General features: G+C 45.1%; 1 protein-coding gene across 1 annotated transcript in view; it reads left to right on the top strand.

Moving 5' to 3' along the window:
• The first annotated feature begins 9,435 nt into the window (after positions 1 to 9,435).
• Positions 9,436 to 19,604, top strand: part of LOC113035865 (alpha-2-macroglobulin) — a 63,640-nt gene continuing 53,471 nt past the window's right edge. Inside the window, exons 1-10 of the mRNA XM_026191669.1 lie at positions 9,436 to 9,923; positions 11,623 to 11,797; positions 13,397 to 13,553; positions 16,528 to 16,580; positions 17,440 to 17,460; positions 18,167 to 18,335; positions 18,447 to 18,531; positions 18,933 to 19,053; positions 19,152 to 19,266; positions 19,352 to 19,461. Coding sequence (XP_026047454.1) covers positions 9,847 to 9,923; positions 11,623 to 11,797; positions 13,397 to 13,553; positions 16,528 to 16,580; positions 17,440 to 17,460; positions 18,167 to 18,335; positions 18,447 to 18,531; positions 18,933 to 19,053; positions 19,152 to 19,266; positions 19,352 to 19,461 — 1,083 coding nt within the window. The 5' untranslated portion in view covers positions 9,436 to 9,846. The remainder of the gene's footprint in view (positions 9,924 to 11,622; positions 11,798 to 13,396; positions 13,554 to 16,527; positions 16,581 to 17,439; positions 17,461 to 18,166; positions 18,336 to 18,446; positions 18,532 to 18,932; positions 19,054 to 19,151; positions 19,267 to 19,351; positions 19,462 to 19,604) is intronic.

Raw genomic sequence — 19,604 nt, 5'->3', positions numbered from 1 at the left:
GAGTTACGGCCTGGTCCGGCACGGTGGGGGTCAGCCATGTCTCCGTGAAGCACAGAATGTTGCAGTTGCAACTCAGTGCAAGACACAGGAAAGCCTGCATGGAGTTTCCTTAAAAACACATGAAGGACTCCAAGATGGTGAGAAATAAGATTCTCTGGTTTGATGAGACCAAGATAGAACTTTTTGGCCTTAATTCTAAGTGGTATGTGTGGAGAAAGCCAGGCACTGCTCATCACCTGGCCAATACGGTCCCAACAGTGAAGCATGGTGGTGGCAGCATCATGCTGTGGGGGTGTTTTTCAGCTGCAGGGAAAAGACGACTGGTTGCAATTGAGGGAAAGATGAATGCGGCCAAGTACAGGGACATCCTGGAAGAAAACCTTCTCCTGAGTGCTCAGGACCTCAGACTGGGCTGAAGGTTTACCTTCCAACAAGACAATTACCCTAAGCACACAGCTAAAATAACGAAGGAGTGGCTTCACAACAACTCTGTGACTGTTCTAGAATGGCCCAACCAGAGCCCGGACTTAAACCCAATTATGCATCTCTGGAGATACCTAAAAATGGCTGTCCACCAACATTTACCATCCAACCTGACAGACCTGGAGAGGATCTGCAAAAAGGAATGGCAAAGGATCCCCAAATCCAAGTGTGAAAAACTTTACATCTTTCCCAAAAAGACTAATTTCCGTATTAGATCAAAAGGGTACTTCTACTAACTACTGAGCAAAGGGTCTGAATACTTAGGACCATGTGATATTTCAGTTTTTCTTTTTTAATAAATCTGCAAAAATGTCAACAATTCTGCATTTTTCTGTCAATGTGGGGTGCTGTGTGTACATTAATGACAAAAAAAATTTACTTAAATGATTTTAGCAAATGGCTGCAATATAACAAAGAGTGTAAAATTTAAGGGGTTCTGAATACTTTCCGTATCCACTGTAGGTTTAAGGGAGCCACAATTAGTGCACTCTTTTTAATTTATGTTTTACACAGCATCCAACATGTTTATTATTGGGTTTATAACAATACGCGAATCGTTACCTTATCTTGGTGGAGGGGTTTGTGTGTCCCAGGGGCTATGTTGTCCTAGGGCTTTTGCCCCCTGGTAGGGTCTCCCATGGCAAATTGGTCCTGGGTGAGGGACCAGACAAAGAGCGATTCAGAAGGCCCCTATGAGTGCAAGATCAAGGGAACAGTTCACCCTGCCTGGGGTAGAGTTACCAGGGCCCCGCGCTGGAGCGAGGCCCAGGGAGGATGCCCGAGGGCGAGCATCTGGTGGCCTGTGTTCTGGGAGTCCATCCTAAGTCACAAACCATCCTACCAATTGTTTCTGTGCACATAAAATTAAGTGCCAAACCATCCTGCTTTTATAAATATGTGCTATAAGTATACTTTGATGGGTAAAGTTAAGTGGTAAACCATCCTACATACTTAAATTTATGCTGGAATTATTGTGTGACAGCAGAAAAGGACATAAACTACGTATGGTAGGACGGTTTGCCAAAGTAGGATGGTTTGTCAGAACACCGGGCCTTAGTCCATGGAGCCAAGCACAGCATGAAAAAGGAACATAGGCCCATCCTCCTGCAAGCCCAACACCTTCAGGAGGCACCGTAGGGGTCAAGTGCAATGTGTGCCAGGCGGCGGCCAAGAGCAGAGGCCCTGGCTGACTGATCCCCAGTTACTAAGACTAGCAATTGGGACATGGAACGTCAACTCTCTGGTGGGGAAGGAGCCTGAGTTAGTGCATGAGGCTGAGAAGTACCGACTAGATATTGTCGGGCTCACCTCAACCCACGGCTTGGGCTCTGGAACCATTATCCTGGAAAGGGGCTGGACTCTGTCTCAGTCTGGAGTTCTTGGTGAGAGGCGGCGGGCCGGGGTGGGTATTCTAGTATCCCCTCGGCTTGCTGCTGGTACGATGGGGTTTCTCCCGGTGGACAAGAGGGTTTGTTTCCTGGGCTTTCAGGTCAGGGAAGGATCCTGACTGTTGCTTGTGCTTATGGACTGAGTTCAGAATGCCCAGCCTTCCCTGGGTCCCTGGGCGGGGTACTTGAGGGTGCTCCACCTGTTGTCCTATTAGGAGACTTCAACACTCATGTGGGCAACGACAGTGAGGCCTGGAGGGTGTGATTGAGAGGAAGGGTCTCCCGGATCTGAACATGAGTGGTGATTTGTTTTTGGACTTCTGTGCAAACTCACAGTTTGTCCATGATGAACACCATGTTCGAATATAAGAGTGTCCACAAGTTCACTTGGGAGCAGGACACTCTAGGCAGCAGGTCGATGATTGATTTTGTAATCGTATCACCAGACATGCAGCCATATGTTCTGGACACTCAGGGATGTTGGATCAGGTGGCGGGGGAGGATGCTGGACAGACCTGGCACACCCAAATGTATAGTGAGAGTGCACTGAGAATGCCTGGCAGAGGCCCCAGTCCAGTCAGATCTTCAACGCACACCTCCAGCAGAGCTTCAGCAGCATTCCAAGGAAAACTGTGGACATTGAGTCCAAATGGACCACATTCAGCACCTCCATTGTCAAAGCCGCTGCACTGAGCAGGGGGATCACCCTCCTTAGCCTCCCTGGGAAAGTCTATGCCAGAATCCCGGAAAGGAGAGTCCATTTGTTAGTCGAACCTCGGATACAAGAGGAACAATGCAGTTTTCGTCCTGGTCATGGAACACTGGACCAACTCTTTATCCTCTCAAGGATACTTGAGGGTGCACGGGAGTTTGCCCAACCAGTCTACATGTGTTTTGTGGACTTGGAGAAGCCCTTCAGAGAAAGCCCATTTCCACCGCTTGTATCCGCGATCTCGTTCTTTCGGTCACATAGAGACATAAATCGACCCGTAAATTGAGACCTTCATTTTTACACTCAGCTCTTTCTTCACCACAACAGACCAGTAGAGCGTCTGCACCAATTTGTCTGTTGATCTCTCGCGCCCTTCTCCCGTCACTTGTGAACAAGAGCCCGAGATACTTAAAGTCCTCCACTTGGAGCAGGCACTCCACCCTTTTCCGGCTGAGGACCATGGCCTCAAAATAGGAGGTGCTGATTCTCATTCCCACCGCTTCACACTCGGCTGCGAGGGGAATCACACTCCTCAGCTCTCTTGGGAAAGTCTATGCCAGGGTGCTGGAGAGGAGAGTTCGTCCGTTAGTCGAACCTCGGATACAGGAGGAACAATGCGGTTTTCGTCCTGGTCGCAGAACACAGCTCTATCCTCTCGAGGATACTTGAGGGTGCATGGGAGTTTGAACAACCAGCCTACATGTGTTTTGTGGACTTGGAGAAGGCATTCAACTGGCATTCGATGGCCTTGGGGTGTCCTGTGGGAGGTGCTTCGGGAGTATGGGGTGTCTGGCCCATTGCTACAGGTTATTCAATCCTTATGCAACCGTTGCAAGAGCTTGGTCCGCATAGCCAGCAATAAGTCGGACTTGTTCCCAGTGGGTGATGGACACCACCGGAGATGCCCTTTATTACCAGTTCCGCTCGTAATTTGGACCAGGACCAGGCCTCATTATTTTTTTCATATTTTTATGGACAGAATTTCTAGGCGTAGCCAAGTGATGGAAGGCTTTCACTTGGGTGGTCTCAGAATCTCATCTCTGCTTTTCGTAGATGATGTGGTTCTGTTGGCTTCATCAGGTGATGGCCTCCACCTCGCACTAGAACGGTTTGCAGCCGAGTGTAAAGCGGTGGGAATCAGTACCTCCAAATCTGAGGCCATGGTCCTCAGCCGGAAAAGGGTGGAGTGCCAACTCCGGGTCGGGGACGAGTTCCTGCCCCAGGTGGAAGAGTTTAAGTATCTCAGGGTCTTGTTCACAAGTGACGGGAGAAGGGCGCGAGAAATCGACAGACGGATTGGTGCAGATGCTCTACCGGTCTGTTGTGTTGAAGAGAGAGCTGAGTGTAAAAACGAAGCTCTTAATTTCCCGGTCGATCTACGTCCCTACCCTTACCTATGGTCACGAGCTGTGGGTAGTGACCGAAAGAAAGAGATTGCAGATACAAGCGGTGGAAATGAGCTTCCTCCGAAGGGTGGGTGGTTTGGGCATCTGACAAGGATGCCTCCTGAGGTGTTCCAGGTATGTCCCACCGGGAGGAGGCCCCAGGGCAGACCCAGGACACACTGGAGAGACTATATCTCTCGGATGGTCTGCGAACGCCTGGGTGTTCCCCTGGACGAGCTGGAGGAGGTGGTTGGGGAGAAGGAGGTCTGGGCTTCTATGCTTAGGCTGCTGCCCCCGTGACCCGGCCCTGGATAAGTGGAAGAAAATGGATGGATGGCTGGTTGGATGGATGGATGGGCTTATAATAATAAGATTAATTGAAGATTCAAGATTGTTTATTTGTCACTAGCACTGACCAAAGTGCTGAACATAAAATACAAACAGTCAAGGTCAAGTTTATTTATATAGCACATTTCCAAACAGTCCATGCTGCACAAAGTGCTTAACAATGTAAAATGCCACTAAAACAAATAACATGCAAAACAATGATGCAATAAAATATAGAAAAAACAAATAAGTAAATGAAATAAGTCAACAAAAACAACAACAACTAAGGCTGTTAAAACCAAAATGTTGGGTGTTAAAAGCCAGACCTTAAAAATGTGTCTTTAGGAACGATTGAAAATGTTCGAGTGTTTGTGCAGATCTAATGTTAAGAGGAGCACTATTCCAAAGTCTGGGACCTGCCACAGAAGGCTCTGTCATCATGAGACTTAAGTTTAGTCCGTGGAATAGCTGAGGTTAGTTTTGACCTGGACCTCACAGTTCTTTCTGGGGCATAAATAAATAGGAGCTCAGACAGGTTAGGAGCTTGCTCGTTAAGTGACTTAAAATCAGAAAGTAAAGGTTTATTTTAGATCCTGTAGGAGACAGGAAGCCAGTGCAGAGATGGTAAAACTGGGGTTATATGCTCCTAACGTTTAGTGCCAATTAGCAGATGAGGAGCTGCATTTTGGACCAACTGGAGACGATAAAGAGAGGCCTGGTCCAGACCAAAGTACACAGAATTGCAGTAGCGCAGTCTGCACGTAATGAACAGATGACTAACACATTCAAAGACATTAGCTGGAAGGTATGGCTTAACCATGGCTAGCTGTCTTAAATGAAGAAAGCTGGATTGGACTACTGTGCTCACCTGCTTACACAGTTTGAAGGAACCATCAAGGTGCACACCGAGGTTTTTTACATTGGTCTTACAATAGGAAGATAATGGGCCCAGAGCACTGTCAATGTGATTATTAACGAAATTACCAAAAACGGCAACCTCTGTTTTGTCTTCATTTATTTTAACGAAATTTAAAGACACCCACTGTTTTTTGTCATCCAGGCAGCGTAATAATAGCTGAAGCGAGTGTCTCCCTGCTTTTAAAGAAAGGTAGATCTGCAAGTCATCTGCAAAACAGTGGAATGAAAGGTTGTACTGTGAGAAAATAGACCCCAGTGGCAACACATACAGTGCAAACAAGGCAGAACCCAAAATCGAGCCTTGAGATACACCATAATTAAGAGGGGCTATTTTGGAGCTGTGAGGGCCCATGTTGACATAAAAAATCCCTCCAGATAAATAAGACAAAACCACTAGAGAGCAGACCCTTTTAGGCCAGCATATGATTCCAGCCGTGATAACAGGATGTTGTGGTCGACTGTGTCAAAGGCTGCTGACAAGTCCAACAAGAAGAGGGCAGCAGGGCTGCCAGAGTCCAGAGTTAAAAGAGTATCATTAAAAACCCTTCAAAGTGCTGTCTCAGTGCTGTGTAGTGATTTAAAACTGGATTGAAATTTTTCAGAAATCTGATTAAGATCAAGGTGGGCCTGCAACTGTAAACAGACCACTTTCTCCAGAACTTTAGAAAGAAAGGGAAGCTTTGAGATTGGCCAGTAATTGGACAGAACAGTTGGGTCCAGATTGTGTTTTTTAAGAAGAGGCTGAACTATAGCTTGTTTAAAGCATGATGGGACACAGCCTGTAGCAAGGGAAGTGTTGATTAATCTCCGGATAAAAGGCCTGACAGTATTTTTTAGCAGACTTTGGGGAAGATAATCTGATGGGCAGTGTGATGATCTTAGGTGACAAACTACCACAGACAATTCGTTCAGGGAGACAGACGCAAACTGCTCTAAGATAGCTGAGCACATAGGAGGAACCTAATAGCCAAAACCTTGTGGATAAAAATGCCAAAAGGTCATCACACGTACTTGGTGAAGGTACAGCTCCAGCATTATCACGTGGAGCAAAAAGGATTAAGAACATTAAAAAGTATCTGGGGCCAGTGACTATATCGACACTTGGGTTGATACAAAATAGAAATACTAAAAGTAAAATACATGTTGAAATAACAAAAACAATATAGAACACCAACATTAGAAAGGCATTAAATACAGATGAATTTAACATGCTATACTGGGTTTAAAGGATTTCATTCTGATACTTAAATGGCAGTCAGGGTGCCGTTGCCTAGCCTGTAGAGGTCTGTGTGCCCCTCTATGGATTTGCTTCCCCAGACCATCACTGACCAAATCAGTCATGCTGAACAATGTTATAGGCAGAAAAACGTCATCCACGGCTTCTCCGGAACCTTTCACGTCTGTCACATGTGCTGGGGTGAACCTGCTCTCATCTGTAAAAACCACAGGACACCTGTGGTGAATATGGCATTCCAGGTATTCTATGGCAAATGCTAATCAGGCTCCACGGTGCCAGGCAGTGAGCACAGAGCCCACTAGATGTTGAGCTCTCAGGCCACCCTCATGAAGTCTGTTTCTGATTGTATGGTCAGAGACATTCACACCAGCATCCTGCTGGAGGTCATTTCGTATCTCTGTGCTGGTCCTGTTCCTCCTTACACAAAGGTGCAGATACTAGTCCTGCAGATGGTGAAGGACCTCTCTCTCTAAAGCTCTCGTAGAGTAACTGTCTATCTCCTGGAATCTCCTCCATGATCTTCAGACTGTGCTGGGAAACACAGCAAACCTTCTGGTAATGGCCAGTGTTGGGAAGGTTACTTTTAAAATGTATTCCATTACAGAATACAGAATACATGCCCCAAAATGTATTCTGTAACGTATTCCGTTACGTTACTCAATGACAGTAACGTATTCTGAATACTTTGGATTACTTAATATATTATCATGCTTTTTACAACAACGTGAATGTACTATTGCTGTGTGACTTATTACTGTTATTACTGAAGGTCCGCGACTCCGAACTGTAGTAAAGGGACCTCTGACTAATACGGCGGGGTCCCTGTCGGCTCGTAGCCGAAAAATAGCTTTACTTTGTTGTGTGGGTCAACTTTCTTGCGAGAGACAGAGAGAGGCGTTGAAAGGCTGCTCCAACAGAACTTATTGTTTTCGGAGGAAAACACGAACACGGTGTACAGTCGAGTCTTAATAGCTTACTTACAACTGGGCTCGTCAGGCTCTCTTCTTGGCTGCAGTGGTTATTATTATATTTACATGCTTCCAGCTCCCGTTTCTGCTCGATGACTGCTCGTACTTTTCGACTCTCCTTTTTCTCCCTCGCTCACAGACCCATAACGTGTATGGCAGTCCATTCTCCCTGCAGCACGGACTACACTGCCCATGATGCTGCATTCTGCATTCTGCCTATTAGCTTAGCACAACAACAACAAAAATGCGCTCTCTCACCCAGGAAACACTCAGAGCGAGAGCATCACTCTGTAACCATGGCAACCGTAACGCTGCCGCCTGGAACAACAGAACGTAGCTGTCAAACAAAACCCAAACAGTCCTGACCCGCGACAATATGAAACAGGAAAGTACCGCAGTGTAATCCATTTATTTCAACAAAGTAACTGTATTCTGAATACCAGCTTTTTAAACGGTAACTGTAACGGAATACAGTTACTCATATTTTGTATTTTAAATACGTAACGGCGGTACATGTATTCCGTTACTCCCCAACACTGGTAATGGCACATATTGATGTGCCATCCTGAAGGAATTAGACTACATATGCAGCCTCTGCAGGGGCGAGATACCATCTCATGCCTCAGTAGACATCCTGGCCGTAGCTAAAATTAGAAATATCCTGTCTCAGAGGACTTTATGGTATGGTTTATGGACATATGCCTCAGTACTTTTAACTTTTAGATGTATTTGCTTATCCACCTCTACTTTCAAGATCAGGCTTCAAACTTTCCTTTTTGCTAAAGCATAGACTTAGGGCTGGACCAGGTGACCCTGAATCCTCCCTTAGTTAGGCTGCCGGGGATTCCCATGACGCACTGGGTGTTTCTTGTTCACTCACTATGTGTTAACAGACCTCTCTGCATTGAATCATATCTGTTATTAACCTCTGTCTGTCTTCCACAGCATGTCTTTATCCTGTCTTCCTTCTCTCACCCCAACCGGTCGCAGCAGATGGCCCCGCCCCTCCCTGAGCCTGGTTCTGCCGGAGGTTTCTTCCTGTTAAAAGGGAGTTTTTCCTTCCCACTGTCGCCAAAGTGCTTGCTCATAGGGGGTCATGTGGTTGTTGGGTTTTTCTCTGAATGTATTATTGTAGGGTCGACCTACAGTGAAAGGTGTCTTAAGGCGACTGATGTTGTGATTTGGTGCTGTATAAATAAAACTGGACTGAAGGTTTGATGAAAACTTTTTCAGTGCAATTACACAGATACAAACACAGGTCCATATTTTCTCAATAAGAATGACATGATTAATGGTGTCAACAGCTGCTGATGAATCAAATAAATCTAAAATTCCATTTTCACCTTTATCTAAGTGAATAAGAATAACATTAGTAATCTTGTTTCTGTGTTATCATTCTGTCAACAACGAGACTGGAATTTATCAAATATATTATTTCCCTTTAACAGTCCGGGGACAGCTCTGGCTGTAAAGCGATTTGAAATCAAATGAGAGAGACTGACTGACATTAGTCAGAAGCCAGTGGGAGGTAGAAATGCTTTAGGAATAATGTCAGCTAGAAATGTGGATATCAAGGAGATCTGTCATGAAAATCAGATAAAAGTCAAAGAACAGAACTGAGACCCTCGGCCAGGCTGACAGGCTCCGGGCTTGAACTGTGACCTGATACCACTGATCTTATCATCCAAGCAAACAAACAAACGAGACAGGGCACAACAATTAGGCTGAGTGGGATTAAAGAGTTTGCTGGTGGTAAACATTGGATTGGGCTTAATATTGCTCTCATCATTTGAGAAAACTTCATATCTCCTGCATGTGAAGGTAGTGCACGAGGACATTTGTAATTCTTGTGTTTAGTGTTTCTAGGGGGAAACGCTAAATGCTAAAACTCTGAAAAGCTGCAGGCTTTGGGGGACACAGTTAAGGTCCACAGAGCCCCTGCCTTATCTTTGTTGTTTTCAAAGCCCCGTTGACTGTTATTGGCCAACAGGTGCTCAAAGTGCAGGGTCATCTCGACTGTATCAGACCTCTCCACCCACTCTCGTCTCAGCCCCACTGGGCTTTCCTGAAATTCTTCAGAAACTCGAGCAGCAGACACTGTCCGCAGGCAGGACTCTGTGTGCGTGCGCGTGTAATTAGACTTTTGGGAGTCTTTCGGGAACAGGGAGGCGGCTGCAAAGGTCCAACGAGGTTGGGGGGAGTGACTCGGAAAGAGGGGGTGGCGGTGTTTGCAGTAAAAACAGCAAATCACTGTAGCAGACCCCCTCTCTTACAGCTACTTGGTACCACGCACATCCCTCGGTGTCTCCCCCTCTCTCTCTCTCTGGGTCCGGGCCCTGGGGTTGTAAGTCCGTCCTCCTCCTCCGGTGCAGTCCGGTTCGCTCCGCTCGTGTCGCTGCTCGCAAAGCACCGACTCTCCTCTGCAGCTATGGCACATGTCCTTCAGCTGTTTGCTGTCATACTCTCATCAGCTCTCGTGCAAGCATCGGCCTTGCTCAACGACACGTAAGTAAACGTATATTTCTAACGAAACTCATGCATGTCATTGTGCTAAAGTTTGGCTTGCCCCTCGCGCCAAGACGCGTCCAAATAGTTGCACGAGGTGGTGTTAAAAAAAATGTCACGCGCAGCGTCATCATGTATTTGTCACTCGATTCTGGTGTAATCACGAAAAACCTGCACATTCCACTGGTGAGGCAGAAAGTCCAGTGTGTGGCCACAGGACAGTGTTATGCAATGAGCAAAGACTATGTGTGTGTGCGTGCGTGCGTACGCGCATGTCCCATCTGCTACAACTTACCAGCATTTGATTAATAACCTGCTCTCGGCTTTACCTGAGTAGCGTGTAAATGGGACATGATTTCCATGGTACTGGAAGGCCGAATAACATTTTCCACCCTGACTTTTTTTGCTTGCTCTAAACTTTAATCATCATGGCTCGCATGCCTTTCATAGTTTACACTGGGAGTCAAATGACTTTTCATCATTGTGCAACTTTCTCCCTGGCAAAAACAGCATCAATATTCTCAGCAGCACCACCCAAAACGCAATTAAATGCGTCCTTTATTTCTCATTGGCAGCAGCAGGCCCCTGTGTGCCAAGCAGCGTCGACACAGAGAATCCAGCAGAGTGCTTCGTTAGAAGCTGATATCATGGCTGTTGCTGATGTTTTCCAATGTTCATTTGCACATGTAACTTATATGGGCCTTGTGTGGTTATTTGGATGAATATGTCCGCTGTGCAGGAAGGATGGCATGGGGATACAGGAGTTACTGGAACTCTGCTTCCCTTTTGATTCCAGGGCTGAAATAAAAATACTGTGCACACAGTTTCTGTAGACTATATGTGTTGTGCACAAGCAGGTACATTAAGAAGAAATTCATAATGGGGAGTATTTCTGTTACATACAGTTAGGTCCATAAATGTTTGGAAGATGACTGATGTTTTGGATACATTTGCCTCTCTCTACCACCACAGTGGATTTTAAAATAAAAACTGATGCTTTAACTTACAGTCACTTTCCTTTCCTTTTTCCATTTACTGTGTGTTCACACACCATTCTCTATTTCAGCATAGTGTCTTTTGTCCTGTCTTCCTGTCTTTTTGCAGGCCAAATCAGAACTATAGCATAACTCTGGTTCCCTCCAGAAAAAGTAAATTGCATCCTTTTAACGTTTGATGGTGTTTTCCAGTAGTGCTTCCAGTCACCTGGCCGTGTAGTGTGCTTTGACAAACATCTGTGACAGAATGAGTCGCTCACTGAATTTCAGTGTGTTGCTGTAATCGGATGCTTTTAACTTCTCATGTAGCAGCTTGTTAGCACACTCCTTCTCTTAGAAGCTACATAATTCACATGCAGGGTGTTAACTTTTATATTGGAGCACAAGAAACTGGTTTTGTTTGAGGTTAAATCAGACTCTTTCACCTTGAAACAAAGACACAGATGATGGTTGTAGGATTTAACCCTGCGCCACACTCATTTAGTTCTTTAACTGGACCATTTATCAGCTAGCTGTAGCAACACGCTAGAAGTTTGTGCTTTTTAAACATTAGCGGTTATCTCTCTAAATCAAACGTGTGTTTAACATGGAGCTGGGCTGTACTTTTTAATGCTTGGCACTGTTTTTCTCCTAGCTTTTCACTTAAACGAGTGCTGACAGTTTGGGTTGTTTTTAATGAGGGTACTTTCTTCTTCTCCTTGCAGGATTTATGCAGTGACTGTGAGTTCGCGTGTGACTGCAGGGAAACAGGAGACCCTGTGTGCCCAAATTCACGGCCTGACTGGGCCTGTGCGCATGGTCATCGGCCTCACTGAGGGCTCTGTCACAATCTTAGATGAGCAAGTAAATGAGGACTTCTACCGCTGCCTAAACTTCCAGGTCAGATCCAAGAAAAGCACAAAAGAGCTTGTGAATACTCAGGCTCCCACTCTCCACACTTCCAGTTTCATGTGGGGGATAGTTCAGGATGAGTGGGGTCCTATTAGACCATAGCCCAGAAATACATATTTCACTGGGTAAACTTTTTTCTTCTGGAACATTTCATTATGTTTTCGATATAAAGCGATTGAAATTTTAATTGTAGCACTAACCACATGGAAGTTTCTGTTTGTGAATGAAATCTGCTTGGTGGTTATCCCACGCCATCACGCCAGAGTGTAAATCACACACGGACCAATCAGCTCTAGCTCCTAGTGTTTTATCCGTGAAACCAGCTTCCTTTTACAGTAATAAGTGTTCTCTTCGTTTCCTACACAGCTGCTGTAAACAAATATTCACTCTGATTCATTAAATACTGTCTTCAGAACGTCCTCTGGCTGAATTGCAGCTGTTTTTCGATGATGTACCTCCAGCATGACTAATCGTGAACAATGATTCGCGGTATTTACAGTATTTCACTTTTTAAAAACAAAACAAAAAGCTTTGTGTTGTGTTGTTTGTAGACAGTAAATGCACCAGCGTGGTTTCCAAGCAGAATTCCTATCACCATCCATTAAGCTAATGGCTTAAATCTTGGCACAAGTTTGGACCTAATTATCCTCCCGGCGCCATGACTGAGACTGCCAACCTCAGTGGGTTCTCTGCAAATTGCAGCTCTGCTTTATGTCACACCTCTGCTTGCTGTTATGCAACTTGCAGGCCTTGCTCCATATTGATGTGGAACGACCCGCCGACCCAAATAGCCTCTGTGACAGTCGCGCTTAGTTTCACTTTGTTCCTGCTATTTGGCCCTGTTGCAGGACTGGTTTTTGTCTCTAGGCACAAAGACTGCTTTCTGCCAGAGGCTAGCTATGTACCTGCATTCCTCTGGAAGCCAACCCTGCGCTCAGTCTCACAACACACATCTGAACACAACAGTCTTTTTGACATGTGTGGAAGTGGTTCTGGTCCTTGTTATGTAACAGCAGCATTAACAAGTGAAAACGTGCACAAGTGTGACAGCATTTCATAATTAACTGTGTGCAACATTGTTCCCTAAGAGCAGCACAGCTCAGATGGCTTTTTATGACACGTTTAATGCAAAAGTCATGAGCTGCCACACATTTTGTGTCCAAGGAAGCGGGCCAACACTGTCACTTTTTAAAGTGGTTTTCAGCATTAGTTCTTCAGACTTTCTGAAAGTCTTTCAATGTGTTTGGCTGCACTTTCACCCATTTGCAGTCCACGCTGTGTACCTGCCATTTTCAGTGGAATGTGTTTTATTTAGTTTTTCACTTTATTCTAACCTCTGACTCATTCATGCATGAAAAGGAGAGTAACACCTGGGACGAACCAATGTAGTCTACATAAAAAGGCTAAACTGGCAAAAACAAACAAAACAATTTAAAACTATATCTTGGCTGTTTGTTACTCAAAAATAAATCATTTCTTTAGGTGTGTGTGAAGACTGTTACACAGTGCTGTGGAGGAAAAGTACAGATTGTGCTCTGCATGAAACGTTTTCCATCTCTGACAAATGTGTGTTTGCTGGTGTTGCAGGTCCCTGCAGTACGCAGCCGAATTGTGGCAACAGTTTATGTCAATATTTTCCATGAAAAAAATCTGACGAGCAAGCATACCAAAGTCGTCATCGAGCCTCCAACTTTCATCCACATCGTCCGGACTGATAAGCCCATCTACAAACCTGGACAGACTGGTAGGTGGAGTGAGTGTGGAGGTGTTGGAGCTGTTGTGTTGTAGAAGGAGCGATACGCTACTGCAGCGCCGTCTCGTCTGCACTGCTTACCCATTCTGCTGTGCTTGCACATTTTTGGTCTGATATATCTGCATAATGCTGAGCCACCACTTAATAACTTGATAACTTGAGGGTTGTTGTCTGTTCAGTGCACAGAAGAAGAGTGCTTTCCTAGAGAGAGGCTGTTTATATTTAAAGTAGGAAAGGCCTACACGCTGAGTGGGTGAAGAGAAAAGGAGTTTATTTGACCACTTAGTGCCGTCGAGTGCTAGTGCAGGCTGCTAACTCCTGAATAAGTCTGTGTGTCTAAGTGTGTGAATGTGTGTGTGAATGGGTGGATGACTGGATATGTAAAGCGCTTTGGGGTCCTTAGGGACTAGTAAGGCGCTATATAAATACAGGCCATTTACCATTTTTTTTAAGTCTGATTAAGATAAGATGATCTAGTGGAGTTTAACTTTTTTGGGTATTCTGCAACTCCTTATGACAGTAAAACAAGTTTATTTTTTAATAGCATTGCCATAGTGTTTCAGTAAGGACTCACGACGACGTTATGTTTCACGAGTAAAAATCAAAAATGAATTTGACCCATATAACAGTTTATAAACTGGTGTCAGTCTCAACAAAATGAGCTTGTCAGTCAGCTTCTTTAAACAAGTTCAAAGCTATAACCACAAGAATACTGTAACATATATATTTTTACCTAAATCAATCTGTCTCATGCTTTCCATTTGCAGACACAGGTGATCCAATCAGAAGTAACATTACACTTTACCGTGTCACTGTGAAATCGGCTTTCAGTTGGTATTATTTGGCCAGCTAAGCCACGCTCGCCAAATCGCACGTGGAATAAAACATGGATGTAGCTGCAGCGTCAGAAAAATGAACCCGATGCAGAAGAGCCTTAAACCTGCATTCTGTCTGACGGCCACCAGGTGGCAATAAATTTAGTCTGTTTTGGAAATCAAAAGCTACGTTCACAGTGCAGGCAAAAGCGCATCAAATCCGACTTTTTTGACCCTATGCGACCCGTATCCGAATTATTAGGCCAAATGTAAATAACAAAATAACTTTATAACTTAGAGCAAAATTGGGAAACGTAAAGTCCGAAACAGTCAAAATACTGTTGCTCTGGGTCTAAACAGAGTGCGTTGTGCGTGATGTCTGCTTTTGCGCATGCGGCCGCTTTGAGCGTTCACACTAGAGCGCGTTTGCTGTCGCATTTTATTTGTAGTGTGAACGAGCAGACAAAAAAAATCGCATTTGATCAAAAAATCGGAATTGAGCATCAAGACCTGCAGAGTGAACGTAGCCTTAGTCATACCACATTTGGGGGGCGACCGTGGAGCAGGGGGTTGGGAAGCGCGTCTGTAACCGGAAGGTCGCCGGTTCGATCCCCGGGCTCTCTGTCCTGGTCGTTGTGTCCTTGGGAGAGACCGCCTACTGGTGTTGGCCAGACGGGCAGATGGCGCCAGGGCAGCTGTGGCTACAACTGTAGCTGCCTCCACCAGTGTGTGAATGTGAGTGAATGAATAATGGAGTTGTAAAGCGCTTTGGATGCCTTGAAAAGCGCTATATAAATGCAATCCATTATTATTATTATTATTATTATTATTATTATTATTATTTCAAAACGGAAGATCATTGGCTGTGTCACAGTCAGACCCGCCTTTCCTCAACACATCCATCTTTCGTAACCAATGGCAGAACCACTCAGCTCAAGCTGAGGTGACGTCATCAGTAGCTAATCCTTAAAGATGTTTTGGTTTTTTTTGGTTTTTAATGTATTGCCTCCAACAATAGGCAAATACATGTTAAGATATATTTTTCTGTGTAAAAAAGGCTAACAGCAACCGTAGACTTCTCCGATACATATTCCAGGTCACTGAAACTCGGGCGGTGTTGATCTGATCAGTTAAGTATCAGACAGGGTTGTTAATGAAGGCAACAACCGGTGTGCTACAGGGACAACAATGAGCCAACTCCAAAAGGCGAAAGGTTTCACAGCTGAAGGTCACTGACGTTTTTCCCTCTTCATCTTTTCTGACTGTTCCACTAGTTTTGAATTTGGCTAGGGTCAGTGTCACTACTGATACCTATGGAACTAGTGTTATTAGTATTCCAGTATTATAATTGTCAGGTCCACCGCAGGTGCCCAGATGAGCTTCAGGTTCAGCCTGAGCACATGTGACAGTTGTAAAAGGGTGTGGGCTAGCTGTGGAGAACATGCTGCCTGTAACATTGTTCTGCATGACTGGAGGCGTATCCATGGAGGGACACACAGACCTCGACAGCATCCTGACTGTCATTAGGAGCCATTCTCAGGCCCTAGACTGGACACAACAATGCCTGGCAGTATGAACTGATACCATGGACTGGCACCTACGTTCACCTGACCGAGATCCAACACCAACACCTCTGGGACATCATGTTTCAGGTGCAACTCACACTGTCCAGGAGCTCAGTCATTCCCTGGTCCGGATGTGGGAGGAGATCCTCCGGGATGTTGTCAGGCATGCAGACAAGCACGTGGGGGTCGCACAAAGTGCTGAGCACCGTTGCTGCATTTCAGTAAAACAAACTCGTCTTCACCATCATTCACTTTGATTTTCAGGGTTTTTCTTTATTCTGCCGTCTGCAGACTGATGATTCTCATTTCCATCAAACGATGGGGCATCCTTTCCTAACACGGTGACCAGTCTGTATCAGTATAGATATCAACATGATTTATTCATTTTCCCCACTGAATCTGACATGTGCCCCTAATTCATTAGAGTATAAAGAGAGACTTGCATACACTTTGCTTTGCTTCTTTTTAGTCCATCTGCTATCACCAGGATCGTTTTCCCTTTGTCTTCTTCTTCCTCTCATTATCCACTTGTGCAATAACTGAAAATACAGTATAGTAATGCATTTTTTTTTCTTTCTTTTAAAGTCAAATTCCGGATCGTCTCCATGGATGCCAATTTCATCCCTGTGGAACGAGTGGTACGTTTCTATCCACTTGTTCTCGTCTGTCAGAATCATGTGCCGCTGTGCCATTTGTGGAGTCATTTCAAGCAGCGAACTTGATAATGTGCTGTGATTTGTAGCAGGCAGTCAGTGAATCTGAAGAGTAAGGTCTATTTTGGTTCAGGAGAGTGGGAGGTGAAAGGAAGGCTGTTTGTTGATTTTGAAGACAGCGTGGGTGTGGAGCGCTGTGTGGAGTAGTGTGATAAACATGCTGTCAGAGTTCATTTGGCGCACACTACATTTGACCCAAACATCTGAATCAATAGCGGCTCAGGGCCTTTTCCGTTTTTGGACGAGAGGCTGAAAACACGACTGCACGCAGTCGACGTGAAATCCGTTCAGATGCATCACATGATGAAAGTAGCTAGCTTGAAGGTGGTAACTCCCACCAGCTGTAGTGAAGACGTGGCATTGTGAGACTTTATCTGCCATTATGCATCTGCTCTTTCCGGCACTCTGGAGATGTAAGAACGAAATAATTGAGGCCAAAATATCACGTGTGCCAAAGGTGTTACAGAGGAACACGGTAATAAATGAGCCGTGGAGGGGGACGTGTGTTGTTTGACTCTTATCGTCCAATTAGGAAATAAGACCTGGCAGTGGTGGTGTTGTTTCAGGGTGTGGCGCCTTCACATCTGTCAGCGGGACACTCAGTGCTATGTGCTTGCTGAGTAATTGGGTTCTGCTGTGTGATCTGAACCGGGACCTACATGCATACTGACTTGAAAGTCATTGCAACAGGACACCTTACTGATATGTTTCTAATAAATTGTCCTTATTGTGTTAATTCTGTGTGCAGATAAACTAAATGTAAACTCTTCTGTTTTCCTTTCAGTATAAAGAAGTGGCGCTGCAGGTAAGAAACACTCAAATTGGCATCTCTTCTGGGAACTGCTGACATGTCTGTTTGGCTCTTTGAAAAGATTTTGCCATTTGTGCCTTCTGTGAGAGTAACGGCAAAGATGCAGGAAATGAGGCGATGGAGGGAGGGCTGTATGACATGTAATTAAAGTGCAGACTGCTCCCTGCACCCCCCCCCCCCCCCCTTTTTTCTTCTCTGGGGTGGTGCTGTTTAAGAAGATATCCAATCTACAACAGACTATTGTAGATTGGATATCTGCGCTGCATTGTTGTGAAGACTAAGAAGGACTTTAGCTACCTCTGAATCACAGACCTAATTACACAGGCAACCATCAGGAGGAGGACTATAATAGGTTCTTTTCTCCAAACGAGAGCTCGTTAAGATAAATGTCACTCCAGTCAGTTTGGGCGATGTTTGGATTGCACTGGTCCCTCCTGCAGGAGCTTGTCCTTCTTCCATGCCTGGCTCCAGGAAGCACTCTGGCATGCCCGTCTCAGATGAGGGATCATGTGTGTGTGTGTTGTTTTTTTTCTCCCCATGTCACAGGGCTGACCCACAATCCACAAAGAGCACAGATTATCTGGTGGCTGGCTTGGAAACATCTCTGTGTGCCCCAGCAGAGGAGCTGGAGGCTGGAAGCTACGGCCTTGTTTGATTTGACATCCCTAAATAAATTCTCCTCTGTCTTTACTCTGTGTAGGATCCTAGCTCAAATCGCATTGCCCAGTGGCTGGATAAATCTGTTGTTGGCGGCATCCTTGATCTTTCACACCCCATGATTCCTGAGGCTGTACAAGGAAGCTACACCATCACTGCCTTGACAGACAAGGGAGAACAAATATCCCACAGCTTTGACATCAAAGAATACGGTGGGAGGGAAAAAATGAAGCATCTTCTCTTATAGACCGGAAATGATTACGAGCTCAGTCTATGTAAATTCTCAGCTACGGGGAGATCTGACTCTGTTTCCTTTGCTCTAGTTTTGCCAAAGTATGAAGTGAAGGTTCATCTGCCCAGTGTGATTACCGTCCTGGATCAGGAGGCAGCACTGAAGATTTGTGGAAAGTAAATGTCCCAGTTGAACAGAAACTGGTGTTCTTGTCTGTGTTGGTTCAAGGAAATCCACACTGTGAAGAACTGCAGCTGGGCAGCGCTGGTGCTAACAACATTGTCGTTTATTACAAAAGATGGGTCTGGATTTGTGGGAACAACAAACTGCCTGTAGCAATGATGTTTTCCTTATTTTGTCTGTACTTTGATATAATAGTACTTTTTACTAGAGGAATTTGAGTATTTATATAATTCATACTATTAACAGTGGCCAGCTGGGAAAAGGCAAAGCCTCTACAGGAAATGAAAGATCTGAGGCTGGCTAGACTCTGTACCAGTCATGTTTCCGGCAACAACTAACATGATCCGGCCGTTCTCGTTCCAACAAATCTCATCTTTGTATGTTTTCTTAACAGATACACGTATGGGAAACCTGTTATTGGTTCGGTGAAGGCACGGTTCTGCAGAAACGCCATCCGTTTCTTCTGGTTTTCATCTCCCCAAAACAAAGACCTCTGCAAGACCTACGAACTAACTGTGAGTGTTCCAGATGTTAACAGAGACGCTAACTGTACTGCAATCAGTCCTTTTCACTGATTTTACTTTCTTGGTGTTCACTTTCTGTGATCTTCTAGACGGATAAAAGTGGATGTGCTACACAAACTGTGAACATGACGGCGTTTTTCCTCCACAAGAACATCTACAGTGACACGTTTGAGGTGACTGCTGAGATGGAAGAGTATGGCACAGGTAGGCAGACTAAAAGCCGACTGTTCATCAAGGTAGCACAGCGAATTCCTGATGACCTGCAATCTGTATGCTAACTATCATCTAGGCGTCATTCTTAAAGGCTACGGGCAGACCAGCTTCACCTGTGACATCAGAACTGTCACCTTCGAGGATGTACCTGAGGCATACAAGCCTGGCATCCCGTTTGAAGGAAAGGTAACCAGACTCATCCTGCTGTCAGGACATTGCACAGCAGGATTCATGAGCTTTTCATCTGATCCTACCGTGAGGTGGACGTGTTTCTCCTGGAGCCCAAAAGATTCTAAGACGACTCTAGAATCTGGACGATGTAACACTGC

Source organism: Astatotilapia calliptera, chromosome 14 (assembly GCF_900246225.1).
Source record: "Astatotilapia calliptera chromosome 14, fAstCal1.2, whole genome shotgun sequence".
NCBI classification, from domain to species: domain Eukaryota; kingdom Metazoa; phylum Chordata; class Actinopteri; order Cichliformes; family Cichlidae; genus Astatotilapia; species Astatotilapia calliptera.
The sequence above is the reverse complement of the archived record's forward strand: the minus strand, read 5'-3'. Positions and strand labels throughout refer to the sequence as shown.